The sequence below is a fragment of the Eupeodes corollae genome, chromosome 2, assembly GCF_945859685.1.
Source record: "Eupeodes corollae chromosome 2, idEupCoro1.1, whole genome shotgun sequence".
Lineage (NCBI taxonomy): Eukaryota > Metazoa > Arthropoda > Insecta > Diptera > Syrphidae > Eupeodes > Eupeodes corollae.
In genome coordinates, this window is record NC_079148.1 from 128207826 (window position 1) to 128226752 (window position 18927).

Here is an 18927-nt window from a genome sequence, read left to right on the forward strand (position 1 = left end):
CGTCATCTCTAATTCAATTAACTAATGAAGATGGAAGTTCATTTACATAAGCAAAAACAAGAGAGGTCCCAGTATGGAACCTTGTGGTACACTAGTGGCATTTGGCAAAAAATATGACAGGGTGTCACCAACTTGCACTGCTTGCTAATTTACTTGCACTAGATGAAAAATTAAAATTTTGCGTGAGCTTTCTACATAGATTGACACGATTAACGGAATCGAAAGCCTTCGACAAATCCAACAAAACTAGAAACGTAACCTCGTCTTTATCTAATGCTTTTCCAATGTCAACAGTAACATTTAAAAGTGGGGTAACACAGCTGTGTTTCCTCCGAAAACCGGATTGATAAAGGCTCAGCAATAAGTTTTTAGATAGAAAAACGTTAATTTGCTTTTGAAGGATCCTTTCAAAAACTTTCGACAAAAATGGCTGCACCGAAATAGGTCTAAATTCATCTCTTTTAGCGTTTTTGGGAAGTGAAATGATTTAAGCAACCATAACTCAGGGTATATCGAGAACGTCAAAATAGTATTGAAAGCAAAAGTGATATATGGCAAAACAACTAGGACTAATATCATCGAGCCCAACAGCTTTTAACTTAACAGAAAGAACACTTTCGACTACATCAGCACAATCTACTGCAGAAAATTCAAAACCAGGCTCAATACTGTATCGTTGGTCTGTAAAAAAAATTCAAGAAATTGAAGGCCAAATTTGTGGGACCTTTGGCGGTGGAGAAGAAATGAATTTTTCATTGAGTTTATTGCCATCAATGTCCTCAACAGCACGGAATTTTGTCTTTCTGATTCCGATTTTGCATAGATTTTTCCAGAGCTGACGACCATTTGAACTTGTGCTAAGCTATTGAGAAAAATATTGGTATATAGCCTCGCGTATCATAGCTACAACTCTGTTAAGGAGTGAGCAAAACATACGACGCAGCTCTGTTAGTCGATATCTTTTCCAAATCGTATAGGCATCAGTTGGTAAAAATTGGTTGTCGACTCAAATATCATTTCAAAAATTTAAAATTATGGCTTCAAACTAACTTTGTCTTATAATAAATATTGTTTTTAACATTTTGTAAAATTTTGAGAAAAATCGAATTGACATTACTAAAAATTGGTAAAAATTGATTGTTGTCTCAGATATCTTTTTAAAACTTTGAGATATTGACTTCAGATTTATTTTATCTAATGGAAAATACTGTTTTTAACATTCAGGAAGTAAAATTTAGAAGAAAATCGAATTGAAATTACTAAAGGTTGGTAAAATTTGATTTTTGACTTAACTATCTTTTTAAAATTTTGACAATATTGTTTTTTAACATTCCGTAACCTAAACAAAACATTACTGAAAGTTGGTAAAAACTTATTTTCTACTCAACTATCATTCTAAAAATTTAAAACACTTTATCTCACAGAAAATATTGTTTTCGAAATTCAGTTAATTTTGAATAAGAATTCAACTGTCCGTTTGTCATAAAAAAATAAAATCTACAAAAAATAGTACGCAAATTTGGTAAAAACTGATATTCGGTTTTCGATATCTCATGAACAATAGAAGATATTGACTTTGAATTGATTTCATTCATCCAATTTGTATTTGTTTATATAAGAAATAAAAACTTTTAATAAATGTTACTAAAATTGGTAAAAATTGGTTTTTAACTTTAAATCTCGTTCGAAAAAATAGATTTTGAAATCAAACTATTTCATTATATACAAAATATTGTTGGTAATTTTTAAAATTTTAAGAATTATTCAACTGATAACTTTTGTTAACAAAACACGAAAACCTACAAACTTTTGAGCAAGAAAAATTGACAGACGGAATGGGGAGTTATCAGTGTGGGTCGCATCGCAGCCTCTTTTTATGATAAGCGGTGGAATCGCTTCAGAAGTTTTGAATTTAAGTACAAATAAATTGGTTAAAATAGTATTGTAACGCATTGGTTTCCCAAGGTACGGTTTTTCTGGAATTAAGCTTTAACATTTTTATTGATCATAATTAAAATGCACCTCGTCAGAAAAAGATTATTTTTCACCCAAAATCGTTGACTAAACACACTGCCTTCAGCGAATGGTCGTGCGTTTTCAATTGTAAATAATCCGAGATTTGTATGCAGACCTCTGGTCAAGCTAGTTCTTGAAATTTTGATCAATGATAAGTTGATGTTTATGCAGTAAGACTTACACTCTTGGCTCCAGCAGACCCGACACAAGGGCAATGAGTATTGTCTCTAATTGTTCAAGTCTTTTCGAGCAAACTTGAGCCAGACTTGCTTGGATTCTTTGTGTCTGCTAAGACTTCGTTGTAAAAACGCACTGTTTGGGCTATATTTTGTCACATAAGATTTCAGTGTTTCCCAACGTTGTTCAAAAGATGTATGATACTGACATTCTGTCAAGATCGCAAAAGGGAAACCGCTGTTATTATCAAAATAATTTACCCACCATTTTATAAATGTTAAACACCCAAATCAACAAAAAAAATAATTTGTCGCCTTTAATCTAACAATGCTACCTGACATTTTTAAATTCGGTTAATTGCTTACGTAAGTTAATAAATCCAAGATGTTCATCTAAGTCAGTCCGACATTATTTTTGGTGTTTTACGATGTGTGGTAAACACATTTAATACCACATTTTTTGGCAGTATTTACACCTCAATGAAATATAATTTTTACTACTGTAAAATTTTCATTTGACAAGCGAATCTCTTAAAACAATAATAATTTATGTCTCTTCCTTCTCTCAACAACATCACCTTAGGTATTTGGTATACCTGTATAAACTTTGTTGGCCATAAATTCTTTAATTTTTCGTAATAAACTCATCTCTTCTTGTATTTTTATATTTTATTTTATTTTCATTTTCATTTATTTATTTGTTATTTTCTTATTTTTTATTACAGCGCTCAAAGTCAAGTTAATGGTGCGAAGGCCCATCACCCAACTGATGGAGCAAGGAATTATTCCACGTAAGTATACCACCTATATATCTACCTTATAATTTTATACAAAATAAAAATAGAAAAAAAAATCATAAGACACAACAAGAAAAAACAAAAAAAAAAAACAAAGTCATATTTAATCATATTATTTTTATTTTCGAATCAAACAACCATGTAGGTATTTTACACCCAAAAATAAACATCAAACTTTCTTGGAATACATTTTTGTTTTATATAAAAACAAAAAATATACTTTCCTACATATTTTTATTTTTGTGTGTTTTGGTTTTGAAAACTTCCCTCACAGTTTTGTGTCTCGTTCTATATTTTAGCCACAAAAAAATAAAAACCACCACCGCCTGTGGTTTATTGCATGGGATTTTTTGTTTTTGGCTCTCAGTTTATCGTCACTTAATGACGTCATTACTTGTATAATAACACACACGTAAACAATAATAATGATAATAATCAACCCCCACTGGCATAGCTAAGTTGTGGCATCATCAACCCCATTTGGTAGACTATGAACGACGACGACAAAAACATCATACAAACTACTGTGTACTGTGGAGCAAGATAGATGGTAAATTTGGAATAAAATCAAATATCATCAGCTGAGAACTTTGGTACAAAAGAGCACTGATCTGTCATTTGTCATTTAAACTTTAAAAATCTAAATACCGGTATAAGATCGCACTATTTCTATATTATCGAAGTCAATGGTTTCTTTTTCACATAAATTCTTGTTCTTTTTTTTTTGACATATGTCAAAATTGAGTTGTCCTAAGCCTCTGTTTGTAAAATATTTGACATTTTGCAATTGCTTCATTATTTTTTTGTATGGACCCCTTTTAAACCAAATTATTTTAAAGAATGGATTTCAAAAAAGTCACAAATGAATTTTAAAATTTGAAGGACCTTTTTCTCCTTTTGGTATTTTTATTCCACATTTTTGCAAAAACTGTTTCGTTGTTTTTGTTGTTGTTATTTTACTGTCAGTGTAACTTTAAGTAGTAGAATTTTGCAAAAATTTTAAGAATCAAAAAAATATTGAAAAAATGCTATTTTAAGAAAAAATATAACATCAGTTTCACATAAACCATCTCTCGTGTATACCAACAGAGATAATAACCAAAAAGTTGAATACCAAGAACTGAAGTGGGAGGGAAGTGGGAGTGTGCCAAAAAGAAAAATAGTTGCTAGTTGCAGCATATAAACAAATAAACAATACCGTGATCCAACTTTGCTGATGATGGAACGTAAAATTTTCTATTTAACGATTCATTTTGTTTTCCTTTCAATTCTGGCATTGTACGAATGAATATTTTTGTTATGTTTTCAAAAACATTAAAGGTTAGAAACGCCCAGACTATGAAAGATTGGAAAAAACAAACTAATTTTAGCAGAATTCGACGGAAATGCTTACAAATATGACTCAATTTTAAATACCGTGTGGTTTGATAAGAGAATTTATGAAATTAAGATATTTTGAAAAAAGATGGCATTGACAGATTTTGAGTAACAAGTTTATTGGTTGGTGCAACAGTTTTCATCATGTGCAAGTCCTTGACTTGTATATTGTATTTTTTAACTTCACAAATGTCAAATTACAATTAACTGACTCCTGTAGCAATTTAAGGGAAAATTAAAGCATCTTCCGGCAACATCTGAACTATTGCAAAGGGCATTAACTTTTTCTCCACCTTTAATTTGCTGAAACTGAATTTGACAGAAGTGTTTTTTGACAGGTTTTTGAATATCCTTGCATTTAAAACTCTGTAAGCGCATTAGAAAATAAGAAAAGTATTTTAAACACGAGAATTTATAGCAAAAATATTTCTTCAATACTCAGTTTAAGAGGAATCTCCCTGTTTGACCATTTGCAAAAAAAAAAGTTGTTTCAAGATTAAATCAGAGTAGAGATGCTTCCTGGAATTATATTGTTTAGGGCAAGAACTGAAATTCGTGTGGAAATGTTTTTGTTCTGAAACACCACCGTTTTATACAAGTAACGATTAAATAATGTTGGAAAACTTCTATTGTGTTCATAATATTATTTGAAAGGTATTTCGTGGAATTCGAATAGCAACATAAAATAATACTTGTATATTCTTAGAATTTCCTGAATACCACATAACGTAATAATAGAATGCTTTTAGGTTATTTTGTTTCACGTACGTACCTAAACATGTGATTTAACGTTTTATGGGACCTAGATCCAGTGGTAACTATGCACTTCACATATACATACATATATTTAGATAATTAAGTTTTGAAGCACAAAAATCTACGTGGGTTTTCATTTCTCCCCAGGGTCAATACTGAAACGATCCTTATTAAACTTTCCTTCATTGTAATTCTATTTAGGAAATATAGTGGCATGAGTCATAAAGCGTATAGGAAGCATATAAGGGCATTGGAATTTTGAAATTCAGTGAATGACAGATCCTTTTATTACGTGCTTCCAACTATATTTTGTTAAAATTTTAATGATATAAATATGAACATTTGTATATTTGTCTTTTAATGTTGATGAATTTTGAAATTTTGTTCTAAATATTAGTTTGGTTTTGTTCCACCGATATTTAAATAGCCACAACGTTTTTTTCTTACTTTTGGAATAAAGCCTTAAGTTTTAAAAACTCACAAATATCGCACTGAAAAATTTTCACAAAATCACTAAAAACTTATTTATTTTTTTTGTTAACACGAAACTTTATTGTTGTATTCCTACCTTTAACCATTTAACACCGTAATACTGGCACTTCTGGGATCGTCCATCAGTTTACCCTTAAGTCCAACTTCGACAGCACGGTAAAGTACAGATATTCGTTCTTAAGCCGAACTACACGAATATGGAATAACTTAAGGGAAAACACAGCATCTGTTCAAGAATTCAAAACGTATCTTGAAATAGCTTTCAAAAACTGAAAGTTTTAAATTTGTCTTTCTTCTTAGCAAAATCCATTAGGCGCGGTCCTGTGGGTGTGGATTCGAAGACCTTTCTGGCCGGAGCATTGGTTTCCATGCGCTCTACGTGACCCAGCGAACTTAGACTTTTACCCTTCTGGCTAAGTCTACATCGCTGTACAACTCGTACAGCTTGTCGTTCCATCTTCTTCCTTACTCCCTTTCTATGCAAACGGGACCGTTGATCACACGAAGAACATTTGTCTCGAAACGAACCAAGGAGCTTACATTCTCTTTTGTCATAGTCTGCTTCTGCACCGTATAGCAGGAGAGGGATGATGAGAGTCTTATTTAGCGACACTCTGGTCCCTCAAGAGAGGGCTTTACTACTCAATTGCTATCTTAGCCCAAAGAAACAGCGGTTAGCAAGATGTTTTCTGCGTTTACAGCGGGGCCTAGGTAGACGAAGTCCTTGACTACCTCAAAGTTACGTCTGTCGAATTGACCTATTGATATCACGCTGAGTCCTTCCGATGATGTCAATATCTTAAGCATATGCTAGTAATTGGACAGGCTTTTGAAAGATAGTGCCTCTAGTGTTGACGTGTGAGCTCCGCACTATTCTTTCAAGTACGATGTTAAAAAAATCGCATGACAGCGCATCACCTTGTCTAAAACCTTTTTTGACATCGAAAGGTTCTGTTAAGTTGTTTCTATGGAGCAGCGTATATTCTCCATTTTCATCCTGCACAAACGGACGAGTTTGGGAGGGATGCCAAAACTAGACATGGCTCTATACAGCTCGTCCCTGTAGATGCTGTCATATGCGGCATTGAAATCGATAAAAAGATGGTGGGTGTCGATTTGGTGTTCTTGGGTTTTTTCCAGGACCTGCCGTAATTTGAATATTTAATCAACTGTGGACTTTCCTCGTCTAAAACCACACTCATAAGGACCTATCAGGTTGTTGACGATGGGCTTTAGACGTTCACATATTACGGCAGAGAAGATTTTGTAAGCGATGTTAAGTAGACTGATTCCTCTATAGATGGTGCAGTTTAGAGGGTCTCTTTTTTTCAAAATGTGGGGCAAACAGTACGCAGCTTCTATCACCGGGCACCCTTTCTTCCCTCCATATCTTACAGATAAGTTGGTGCATGCTCTTAACCAACTTATCTCCAGCTGCTTTAAGGTGCTCGGCATTCAGGCCAACCGCTCCAGCGGCCGTTATACTGTCTGCAGCAGTGCACAATGCACCGCCGCTATGTGTCTGTTGTTTGGCTGCATTTGCCTGCCGACATTCCTCATCAAACCAGGGGTTCCTTGTTAGTGGTTGCTTGAAACCCAGCACGTCAGAGGCGGCTTCTCTGATTGGATCTTGGCAATGTTGCCACTGATTTTCGATACATTGTGTTGGCGGCAGAGAACTTCTAGAGAGGTTACTTGTAACTCAGTCGGAAAAGGATTTGGCAATCTCTTGCGATTGAAGCCGTTTGACCTTGTACCTTCTCCCAGCTTCTCCCTGTTTTGCCTTGGGTCTTAAAACCGTAAGTGCTACCTTGGCTACAACGAGGTAGTAGTCCCAGTCGATGTTAGCTCCTCGGAAAGTTTGGACATTCATGAAGCTGGAAGCGTAACTGGCTTCGATTGCAATATGGTCTATCTGGTTGAAATAAGATTGATATCTTTTTAAAAAGAGTTAGTCCCCAACACATTTTTAAAATAATGCGTCCCTACCCAGTTTTAAAACAGAACATGATTTCTTTTTAAACTTCCGAAGTGCCGAAACGTTACTAAATTTTTGCTCGGTTATTGGATTTTTTTGGTTTGATTAAAGTTTCATACAATTTTTAAATGACTTGGCGCATTAAATTAAAAATATCGTCTTTATGCAAAATAATACCCTAAAAGACCTTTTTTTTGTACAAGTACGCTTGTCTTGTCGTAATCATTTCTATTCTTGTATTGGCCCCAGGAATTCCAAATAAAACATTCCCAAAAAAATCCTTTTTTGCTTTCAATTCAAAAAGAAAACTATGAGTATGAGAAATTAGTAAACATCAGCATTTTTGTTCAAAACCATAGAGTTTCGGCTGGCGGCATTAGTAGCCATTAAAAACAACCACTATTTTCTAGCTAAATCTCCTTTTTTGAAAAATGTCTATATTTCCACCATAAATTCAAATTAAATTACTCGTCTTCTCGTACATCAAGAAATCTTATTTGAATCTTTATCCACATGAAAATAAATTCACACTAAAATCACGGATATAACTTTTTGACTTATAGCTTGCTTCAAAATCTGTATAAAATCATAAAGCGTGCTAGAATAAATTAAACCAAAACAAAAACTATAGTCAAATATGAATCTTTGTTGCTTAAACCCCAAAAAACAAAACGAACCGAAAAAAATGTAAATCTTTCAGTGTTAGGCAATTATGGTCCTTCGTCAAATCACACCGTAAAAATAAAACTAAGAAGACCTCAAGCGTTTTGATTAAAAAAGTAAAAAATACAAATAATAAAAACTGCCCACGATGGCCACCTTACTTGGAATTTAGTTTGACGTTCGTAAATTGTGAGGTAATTTACATTCAAATTTTCCATCGTTGCGTCGATTTCCCTAAATACGGCGGCGTATTTTGCCAAAACCATTTCATGGTTTCTTTTCCTTCTTTTTTTTGGTACGAAAAAGTTTTTCCCCTGTTAACCCAAAAATAGAACCAAAACAATATATTTTTCGTCTACTTGTATCCTTGTTTATACCAATCGATAAGAAAATGGCAAAAAGGAAAAATCATCCATGCCATGCTGATGATGGCCTCATCTCATCTCGTCTCATTTCTGGTTCTGGATCACTACCACGCACCGTTCGCTGCCATTGCCATCGTCATCGCCAACGCCACAGCCATAGCCGCATAGTCCTTTACGGTTATTTCGATATTGGGGTCGGGGGAGGTTTATGCCTAGTGAATATTTTATGAAGAAAAAAATAAAATTAAATAAATCGAAAGAAAAAACTGGAGGGACTAAAGAAAATAGAGATATTCCAAAAATATCGGATATACGTTCGTCTTATGAATGGAAAAACAGGAAGACGCGATTCCGCATCCTCTTCCTTATGTCTCTATAATCTAATCTAATCTAATCTACCTGCTGAGGTATAGAAACTCTGTTGCTTTCCTGGCTATATATATGATAATAAGATGGCATGGGTTTTGAGGACTTATTTATGGCATGATGGAGAGGAATTTATTGATTAACAAATTATTGGATTTATGGGAATAACTTTACCACCAAAGTACCACTGAAAACATTGGAATCCTAGGTTGAGGCTTGACATCTCATCTATTTGTAGACAGGAGCTGTAGTGTTTTTGAGATTCAAATCAATAGATGAAGAGGATGCTTGTCTTTTTTATGTTTATTTTGAAGGGTTGGACTTTTTATGGAGATTGGGGAAATTTCAAAAAAGATTGATTGAGTTGATATGAGGTAAATCATCAAAAATTCAGAGATCCAAGTTTATAGTCCAATCTGTGTTGGACTTGATTCAATCTTGTCTGGCTATCTGAAATAAGCTTGTTTTCTTTCTGATTCCATTTTAAATAGTGTTTTTGATTTATTCTCCATGTTTTACTTCATTTATTAATCAATTCCATTTGTTTGTCTCTCCTTTATTTTAGCGCTCAAAACTTCACCAGCTATACATGAACAATGCAAGCAACTCGAACGTGCCAAAACTGGAGATCTACTCAAAGCAAAAATCCAACAGCGTCCAAATCGCGAAGAACTCGAGCGTCGTCATATCTTGGAGGAAGATGAATGTCACATCGATCCGAGTCTGGCTGAGAAGCAGCGAATGCTCAAGAAAGCCCGGTTAGCCGATCAGCTGAATTCTCAAATTCAACATCGACCGGGTCCCTTGGAGTTGATCAAGAAGAATATACTGCACACTGAGAAGCCAATCGAGAAAATCGTCAAGGAGGGTTTGGTGTCATTTAAGGCGACAAGCGAAGGTTTGCTAACACGGCCACAACATCCTAATAGTTATATAACATTCGAAGATGACTCCCAGAGTTCGGAAAGTGATACGCGTAACACTCCGCCACGGACGACGACCGATGTTTTGGAGGCAGCTGCCGCTTCGGCGGGTATTGTTACGGTGGCTCTAACAATTCCGACAAGTGGTGGACAGGTAGTAGTGACATCGGCACCGATTCTTCAGACCAAATTCCACACCACACTGGCACCCTATGTTCCTCCTCCACCGCCATTGCCGTCACGAGTAAAGCAGGATACAGCAAATCTGTTCGAAGAGCTTTGCCAGTCGGTAGCCGGACCTAGTCCGAGTCCCGGTTATCTACCATTGGCTCATTCACCGCTGTCTTTTGGGTCAAGTGCTTCAACGCTGAGTCCTCTGTCTTCGGTGGCTTCTCCGCCGCACTCGATAACTCCGAGGCCAACTATAGCATCTCCTGCGTTATCGCTGCAACAGTCGCAAAAATCCGATGCTCCCGGGAAGGACAAGAATCGCAAGAAAAACAAATCAAAGCCAGTTTCTAAGGCGAGAACAATCAAATTCCACGAGTACAAGGGACCGCCGAGTGCTCAGAAGATTTCATCATCATCGGAATCCAGTGCCACAGAAGAGACGTCTTATCAACTTATGTTGGAACAGCAGAACTGCTTGTTAAAATTCTTGGAACATCTCAATAAAAATCAGTCAATAATCCCATCTACCACTGGTGCTTCTACCCCCAAATTAGCTACGATGACCACTCAGCAGTCAACAGTAAGCAGCAGCGATGTCAGCACGTCGAGTTCAATGTCAATGTCGGCTGGAACTCCACGTCCGCCGCCATTGCCATCACCAGCACTCTCTGTGAGCTCATCGATTCCACCGAGTCCAGCTACTAGCTATGCTGAGTCTACTTGCTCCTTGAGCGAAAATACGCGACTGGAAAAAATGAAGGTCTCCGATCTGAAAATGCATCTAAAGCGACGAAATTTGCCTGTTTCGGGACCAAAACCACAGCTCATTGAACGTCTCAGACCATATTTGCCTTTCGACTCGATGGATTGTACCCCAGCATCAAATCCCGAAGTAACAGCCTCTGTTGTGAGCAATGAGACATGTGACGCTCCAGATACAACTGTGGCCATGATTGTGAACTCGCCGCGTCAATCCATGTCTCCAGATGCAGTCAACGAGCAGCCCCAAGAGCACATGGAAGTGATGCAACAAATGGATTCACCAAGACCTGTTGCCTTGCAGGTGCAACCGCAAACACAAACCACGACATTTTTGACACTATCCAATGAAGATCTCCTGCGGGAACAACAGCGCAAGATCGATGAACTCCAAAGGCAGCTGCAGCTCAGCCAACAGGAACTGCAACAAATCCGCCAAAAGCAGCTCGGACAAGCACCCCACCAGCAAATTACACTGATAACCACAACTCCAAAGGAGATCATGGTTCCTCAGCAACAACATCAACAGCAGCAGCAGCAACAACAACAGCAACAACAGGTTATTAAGATACAACAGCAGCCTATGCAACAGCAACCAGTAGTTTCGAGCACACACCAGGCAAAGGCGTCTTCGGCTCCTCCTGCCCCGCTTACTCAGAAAATGGTCGTAAAACAGCAGCTCGAGGCTAAGATTCAAAAACAGAAGCAAGCAGCTGCTGCAGCAGCGCAAGCTCAAGCTCAGGCACAACTACAGGCTCAAGCACAGGCACAAGCTCAAGCTCAGGCTCAAAATCTCATTCGCATGCAGAAGGCTATGTCAACTCCGACACATCACACAGTTATCATCCCCAAACTGGATGACCAGAAGACAATCATAGCTACTGCCCCGGCATCCTCTATAGCCGGAGCACACCATCATAAGGGCCAAAATAATGTGGGTTTAATGTGGAACGATGGCAATCAGACCATTTTCCTTGTTGGATTACCGCCCCAGGATAATGGAAAGAAACTAATCAATGGCCATCACAGAACCACATCCCTGCCTAGCATTGTCTTCCCCATAACTCCGGCAGAGCAGCAAATAATCGAGGCCAAGCGACAACAAATGCAACCTAGGATTCAGGTTGACATAAAGCCTCAAAATCTTCCCCCACCACCACTATACGAAGAGGCAACCAAGCAACTGTGCACAGTCAAAATCAAGGAAGAACTCATAGAGCAGCCTCCGCCACCACAAAGAAATGGCATTGTTCCAACTCCGCACACAGCTCCTTCCTCCAAACGCAAGCAACATGTCAAGTCAGAGAAACTAACCGATGTCCTGGATATTCTTATCAACCAGGGCGAGTTGCCAGAGAGTGCTAGAGAACCACTCACTCCCATAACTCCACTCACGCCCGGCGGAAGCAGCATCATGACCGACATGAGTGGCAATCTAATCTTTTCGCCTGCCCCACCTCCAGTCACAGTGACAATGGACACAACACTTGCAGCAACAACATCTCCATCTTTCCAACTTCTAAACACTCCAGCTCCGCCACCACCTCCGCCGCCACCAGCTCCAACGCTACAATCCCCCCAGCCATCACTTCTGCTGGAGAACATAGATATGTCCTCGACATTGCAATCCCAATCCAATTGCCACATCGACCCGGCCAAGACGTTGGACATATTCCTAGAGCAGCAGCACCAGCAGTCCTCGCCCACAATGCACCAGGAGAAATCATCGCCTGACGATCGCGAAAACAAATTAAATCACTTCGATGAGTTCGAATTACTGGAGCTCATGAGTCAACAATTGGAAATGGATATTGGAGGCGATGAAAATTGTCACAGCTTCCCAGAACTGCAACAACATCAACAGCAGCAGCAATCGCATCAGGACGCATCTCAAAATAAACAATCAATCACACCGCCAATGCGACGTGACATGAATCCCTCGCTCCAACCATCCATCAGTGAGCTCATCCAGCAGCAAAGCACTTCCAACAGCAACAATAATTCCAACCTCCCCATGACCAATGGCCTAGTGCACCATCAGCACCTCCATCACCTGCATCATCATCCACAACAGCAACAACAACAACAGCAACAAAACCAACAACAGCAGCATCAATTGCAACATCACAATGTCAACAATAATCCCGGCGAATCGTCCTCGTCCAGTTTTGCTTCGTCAAACAATAATTTCTCATCGACTCCAATGGACGTGTGCGATGACTTCGACAATCCTTTGGCTGGCTTCAGTTTCAGTTCACAACTGTCACCGGACTCGAATATAAACACTCCGCCACATCCATTTGGCGAAGAGGGTGGTATTATATCCGTTGGTGGTAATCGAAATGGTGGCAATGGCAATGGCAGTGGCAATGGTGGAAGTGCCGGTGGCAACAATAGTTGTGGTCTCATGTCATCATCCCACTCATCCTCGTCGCCCGCGGCACACAATAATTCGATTCTGGAACAAATGTCAGTGTGTGGCAACAATATTGGTGGCCAAAATCAAGGTGCTTCAATGATGGATAACTCTGATGGTTTCGGGGACAGTCATTTGTCACCAATAAATCAGGACAACATTTTGGATCTCTTCAATATTGACGATTACAAGATGTCCTGGGGCGAAGGAGACTTTGCTGTCTAAGATGATGGCTTGAAAAACACAAACAAAAAAGAACCTAGACGAAACACACCATCACCATCAAATTGTGTCTGTCCCTCTGAGACGAAAGGAGAGATAGACGTGCATTTATTATTATATAAATGATGTGTGAACGCGATTAACCCCTGGAGCAAAGGAGGTTTTACTCCTTTAATAATCTTCTTTTTTTAAAACTAAGAATGTGTGGTTTATATTTGAAAACATTAAAAAAATCAAAAAAAAAAATTAAGAAAGTGTCAGTTATGTCAGTAAAAGAATTTAAACAACAAAAATAAAACGTAAAATTAGACCATTCCAATGAAATTCTTAAAAAACAACAAACAAAATAATATCAAGCTGCTTGCGTCTTTTGTTTTTTAGTTGCAAAGCTTATAGAAGCTTCTTTCTTTATAAATAAATAGGACATTTTTGTTAAGGGATGCGTTTTAGAGTGAAAGGTTGGTTTTGTAATCATTTTCATTGGTTTTGAGAAAAGTTTTTTGAAATTCTTATTGATTTTGTATTTATTTAAATTTAAGTTGTGAACTCAAAAGTTTTATATTTTGTTTCGAGTTCTTTCAAGACTTGTTACCTTATTTAGAAATGCCTGCCGAAGTCTATTTTAGCCTAATCATTAAACTTTTGGTTATTGGCCTTAACTTTGAGACTTCAAAAGTTTATTGAGACAAAAAAAAAGTCCTACTAAAAGACACCCATGATGCCCTTTGTTCCCTACTGAAACTGGCACTGTAAAGAAATTTTCATATTTCTGCAAGATAAGTCCACCAGGCCAAATTGTTTTTCTTACACTTTTTTTTTAAGAAAATAAAATTTAAAAAAAATAAAATTTCAAATTTTTTAACTGCTTAAAATTCTTACGATTAAAAACTCAAAACCATCCTTTTAATTTTGAAATGGACACCAAATTAAACAAAAAAAATATAGCAAAGCAAAAGAAAAACAAACAAAAATTAAATAAATTAAATTAAAATATATACCTACTTATATTAGCTTAAAACTTTTATCAAAAAACAAAACAAAAAAAAACAAAAACAACAAAAAAAATACAAGTATTTCCTCAAAGGAAAGAAAACGCCTTTAATTAAGTGAACAAAATTTGTTTCAATATTATTTGTTTTCGTTTTAAATTTAATTTTTATTAAACTAAAAAATTATTTAAAAATAAAAAAATATTTATATATATTTAAGCGAAAATGTTATTCTCGCTATTCCGATATTTGAATAAAAATAAAAGTTATACTAGAAAAATATAAAAATAAAATTATATCCTCTGATATGAATGTTTATTAAATGAAAAGAAAAATGTTTAGGTGCATTATAAAAGAAAAGAGAAAAACAGAAGAAGAAAAAAAAATGAAAATGAAAATTTAATAAATTATTAGAATTTGTGAGTTGTGTTTTTGTCTGATTTTATAATAATTAAAATAATTTTAGAAGAAACAAAAATATTTCCAATTTTGTTGAATTAAAAAGAAATAAAAAAACACAAATATTTCTTGCGCAAAAAATATGTTTAAATGAACAAAAAAATACAACAAAGAAATGTACTTAATTATTGCTTGTTCTCAATAAAAATAAAATAAAAAGAAAAACAAAACATTGTTATTAAATAATTTTAAGATCATATCACATATAAACAAAAAGAAAAACAAAATGTAAATATATTTAATTTTAAAAATTAAGAAATCATTTAAAGCAATTAAAATTTAATTATAAATTTAAAATATTCGTTATAAATATAAATATAAATATATATATTAAAACAATAATAATATTAATAACAATTTGTTCTAACCGTTTTTTTTTCTTTCTTTTAATTTTTGTTCTATATATTTTGTTTAGTCTAATATTTTCTTTTTAAATTAACTTTCCTGTAAATAAGTTAAACTAGTGCTAAAATATTAATGATATTAACTTACCAATTAATTTACCAAGTGCTTGGCATAATACATAATAATATAGAAAACAAAGAATAAACATAAATAAAAAAAAATATGAAAATTATAAACAAATAAAAGAAACACTCAATATTTAATTTCAATAAAATACATACAATTATTTTTTTAAGAATCAAGAGTGCAAAAGCTAATTTTTGCTTAAAGTTGAAAATGGTTACGATTGCTATGAAAATAAAAATAAATAAAATAAGTTTTAACTAAAATAATTATATTATTAATGAAATTACATAAATATAACAATTACTACTACTACTATATTATAACAAAGTGATATCAACAAAAAATATACTATAAAAAAATATTAAATAAAAATCATTTTTCCAACAAAAAAAAATGTTATGAGTTTCTTTTTATTTATATATTGGAAAGATCTATTTAAGATTTATAATCGATCAAGCAGGATGCTTCAGGTCTTTTCTCGACTTCTGATATCAATGTTCTAAGTCTTTTCACTATACACTTTGTGTCACATGAATTGGGACAAGTTTTGTTCGCTTTTTATTTGACGATATTTTTCAAAACCCTTGCGTTTGTGGGATTAAGTTGATAAGTACAAGTTTTATGGTTCATTTCAATATTCAAAGGATTAAAATAATTTTTATTAATGTGTGCTGCATCCTGATTTCTTAATTACTTCAAGTAACCTGTGGTTTATGGATTCAAAGAGTGCTGTGGGATAATTGAGCGAAATTTGGGCCCAGGACAGTTTTATGGCTTCAATAACCTCTTCGGCTTTTTTGGTATTGCCCTCCTCCTTCGTAGAATTTTTTTGAAAGCTATACTCACACGTTTTCAATGATGTTCAGGTCAAGACAATATAGGGACTATAGTAATAGGTCCGTGTGATATGTATTGGTGCATATCTTGTTGGAAAGTTCATCGTTGCCCACTAAATAATTTAGAAAACTTCAGAAAAGCTCGTTCCAGAATTGATTTGTAAGTGATAACCGTCATTTTAGAGCTTTGAAAAACCAGCTTCACGTTCTCGTAAAAGGTGATAGTTCCCCAGACTAATACACTACCTCCTTTACTGTGCCGCTTTTCAAGATAGATTTCTTCCTTTCCTAAATCATGGAAATATCAGCTATATCCATCAGTTCCGTCCATTTTTTTTATTATTGGAAAAGAAGACGGAATGCCAAGCTCGAGTCCACCTGATGTGATTTGTTGCAAAATTAAAGGCTTGGCTTTTGTGTGCAGCATTTATTGGTGGCTTTTCTTCAATTTTTAACTTCCCATCGGAAGTTATTGTAATGGGTCCCTAGAGTCGAAATAAAAGATTTTTAGAAAGATGTCTGTGCGTGCGTCGCCCATAGTTCAAGAACCAGGAGAGATATCAACTTCAAATAAATTTTTGTACACAGATAATAATGCAGGAAGGTGCAGAAAGGAATCTCACGAAAATTGAGTGTGTGGGTTTTTTACCAAAGCAACTTAAAAAAGGGTGAACATTTTGGTTAACCCTAAATATCTCACGAACCAGTGATGCTAGAGACTTGAATTAAATTGTATATTACATGTTCTAACGTGATACAAAACCAGTATATTTTTTTAAAAAAAATCCAAATAACGATTTTTTTTATGAACCGAAACAAATAAAAAAAATGTGTCACCTCGAAAATTTTACGACTTAAATATGATTTCATCTCCAAAACTATTTTGTGCAACGAAAAATAACGTTTTTCATATCTGGTAAAATTTAGAGAAAAGTCAAATTGATAGATTTTTACAAAAAATAAAAACCTAAAAAAACATTACTCAAATTTGAAAAAATTGAATTTCGACTCAAATATTTTTTCAAGAATTTAAAATTATATCTTTCAACTTATTTAATCTTATAAGAAATATTGTTAACAACATTTCTTCAAATTTTGAGAAAAATCGAATTGACAGTTTTCTTACAAAACATAAACAAAAAAAGAGCCTGGGATGCGACCCACACTGATAACTTCCCATCCCGTCTGTCGATTTGTCTTGCTTAAAAGTTTGTCTATATGTTTTTTACCAAATTTGCGCACTATTTTTTATAGATTTTATTTTTTAATTACTGAATATTGCAAACAATATTTTCTGTGAAATAAAATAAGTTTGAAGCCAATATTTTTAATTTTTGGAAAGCTATTTGAGCCGAAAGTAAATTTTTACCAAGTTTAGTATTGTTTTTTTTTAGAGTTTTATTTTTTGTAAAAAAATTGTCAATTCGATTTTTTTAAAAATTTTACCAAATGTTGAAAACAATATTTCTTATAAGATAAAATTAGTTTGAAGCCAATATTTAAAATTTTTTAAGAGATATTTGAGTCGAAAATCATTTTTTACCAACTTTTATACATTTTTTTAGGTTTTTATTTTTTGTAAAAAAAACTGTCAATTCGATTTTTCTCAAAATTTTTCTTAATGTTGAAAACAATATTTCTTATAAGAAAAAATTATTAAGAACCTATTATCTCAAAGTTTTTAAAAGATATTTGAGTCGAAAATCATTTTTTACGCACTTTTGTTAATTTTTTTTTCGGTTTTTAATTTTTTGTACAAAAACTGTCAATTCGATTTTTTTCAAACTTTAACTGAATGTTGACAACAAAATTTTTTGAAAGATAAAAGTAAATTAAAGGCAGTATCTCAAAGTTTTGAAAAGATATTTGAGTCGAAAATCAATTTTTACCAACTTTTATACATTTTGTTTTAGGTTTTTATTTTTTATAATAAAAACTGTCAATTAGATTTTCTTAAAATTTTATCAGACGTCAAAAACATTATTCTTCGTTGCACACGATTGTTTTAGAGATGAAATCATATTTCAGTCGTAAAATTTTGGAGGTGAACATTTTTTTTTTCCAGTTTTATTGATTTATAATAAAAACCGTTATATTGATTTTTTTTTAAAAAATATACTTTTTTGGTATCGCGTTACAATTTTTTATATAAAATTTAATTCAAGTCTCTAGTGTTTTTGGTTCGTGAGATATTTAGGGTTAACCAAAATTTTCACTTTTTTTTCAAACTGCTTTGGTAAACAAACCACCCACGCAATTTTCTTGAGAGCCCTTTCTGCATCTTTCTGCCTTATTATGTGTATAACAAAATTAATTTGAAGTCGATATCTCTTCTGGTTCTTGAGCTATGGACAACGAAAAAAACGTCGCGAACGTACGGACGTACGGACGTACAAACGTACGTACACACGCACGCACAGGCATCTGTTTAAAAATCTTTTATTTCGACTCTAGGGACCTTGAAACGTCGAGAAATGTCAAAATTTTCAATTTGACAAATCGGACCCATTACAATACTTCCTATGGGAAGTTAAAAATTAATAAAAGTTGGTAAAAATTGATTTTTGACTCAAATATCTTTTCAAAAACTTGAGAGTATGGCTTCAAACTTATGGAATCTTGTAAGAAATATTGTTGCCAACATTCAGAAAAAATTTAAGAAAGATCTAATTGAAAGTTTTTTTTACAAAAAATA

General features: G+C 34.4%; 1 protein-coding gene across 2 annotated transcripts in view; it reads left to right on the forward strand.

The window, feature by feature from the left end:
* The window catches only part of LOC129948190 (myocardin-related transcription factor B), a 171963-nt gene extending 156713 nt beyond the window's left edge, over positions 1–15250 (forward strand). For both annotated transcript variants that reach the window (XM_056059070.1, XM_056059071.1), the window contains exons 4-5: positions 2918–2983; positions 9552–15250. In XM_056059070.1, coding sequence (XP_055915045.1) covers positions 2918–2983; positions 9552–13480 — 3995 coding nt within the window. In that variant the 3' untranslated portion in view covers positions 13481–15250. The remainder of the gene's footprint in view (positions 1–2917; positions 2984–9551) is intronic.
* Positions 15251–18927: the final 3677 nt, after the last annotated feature.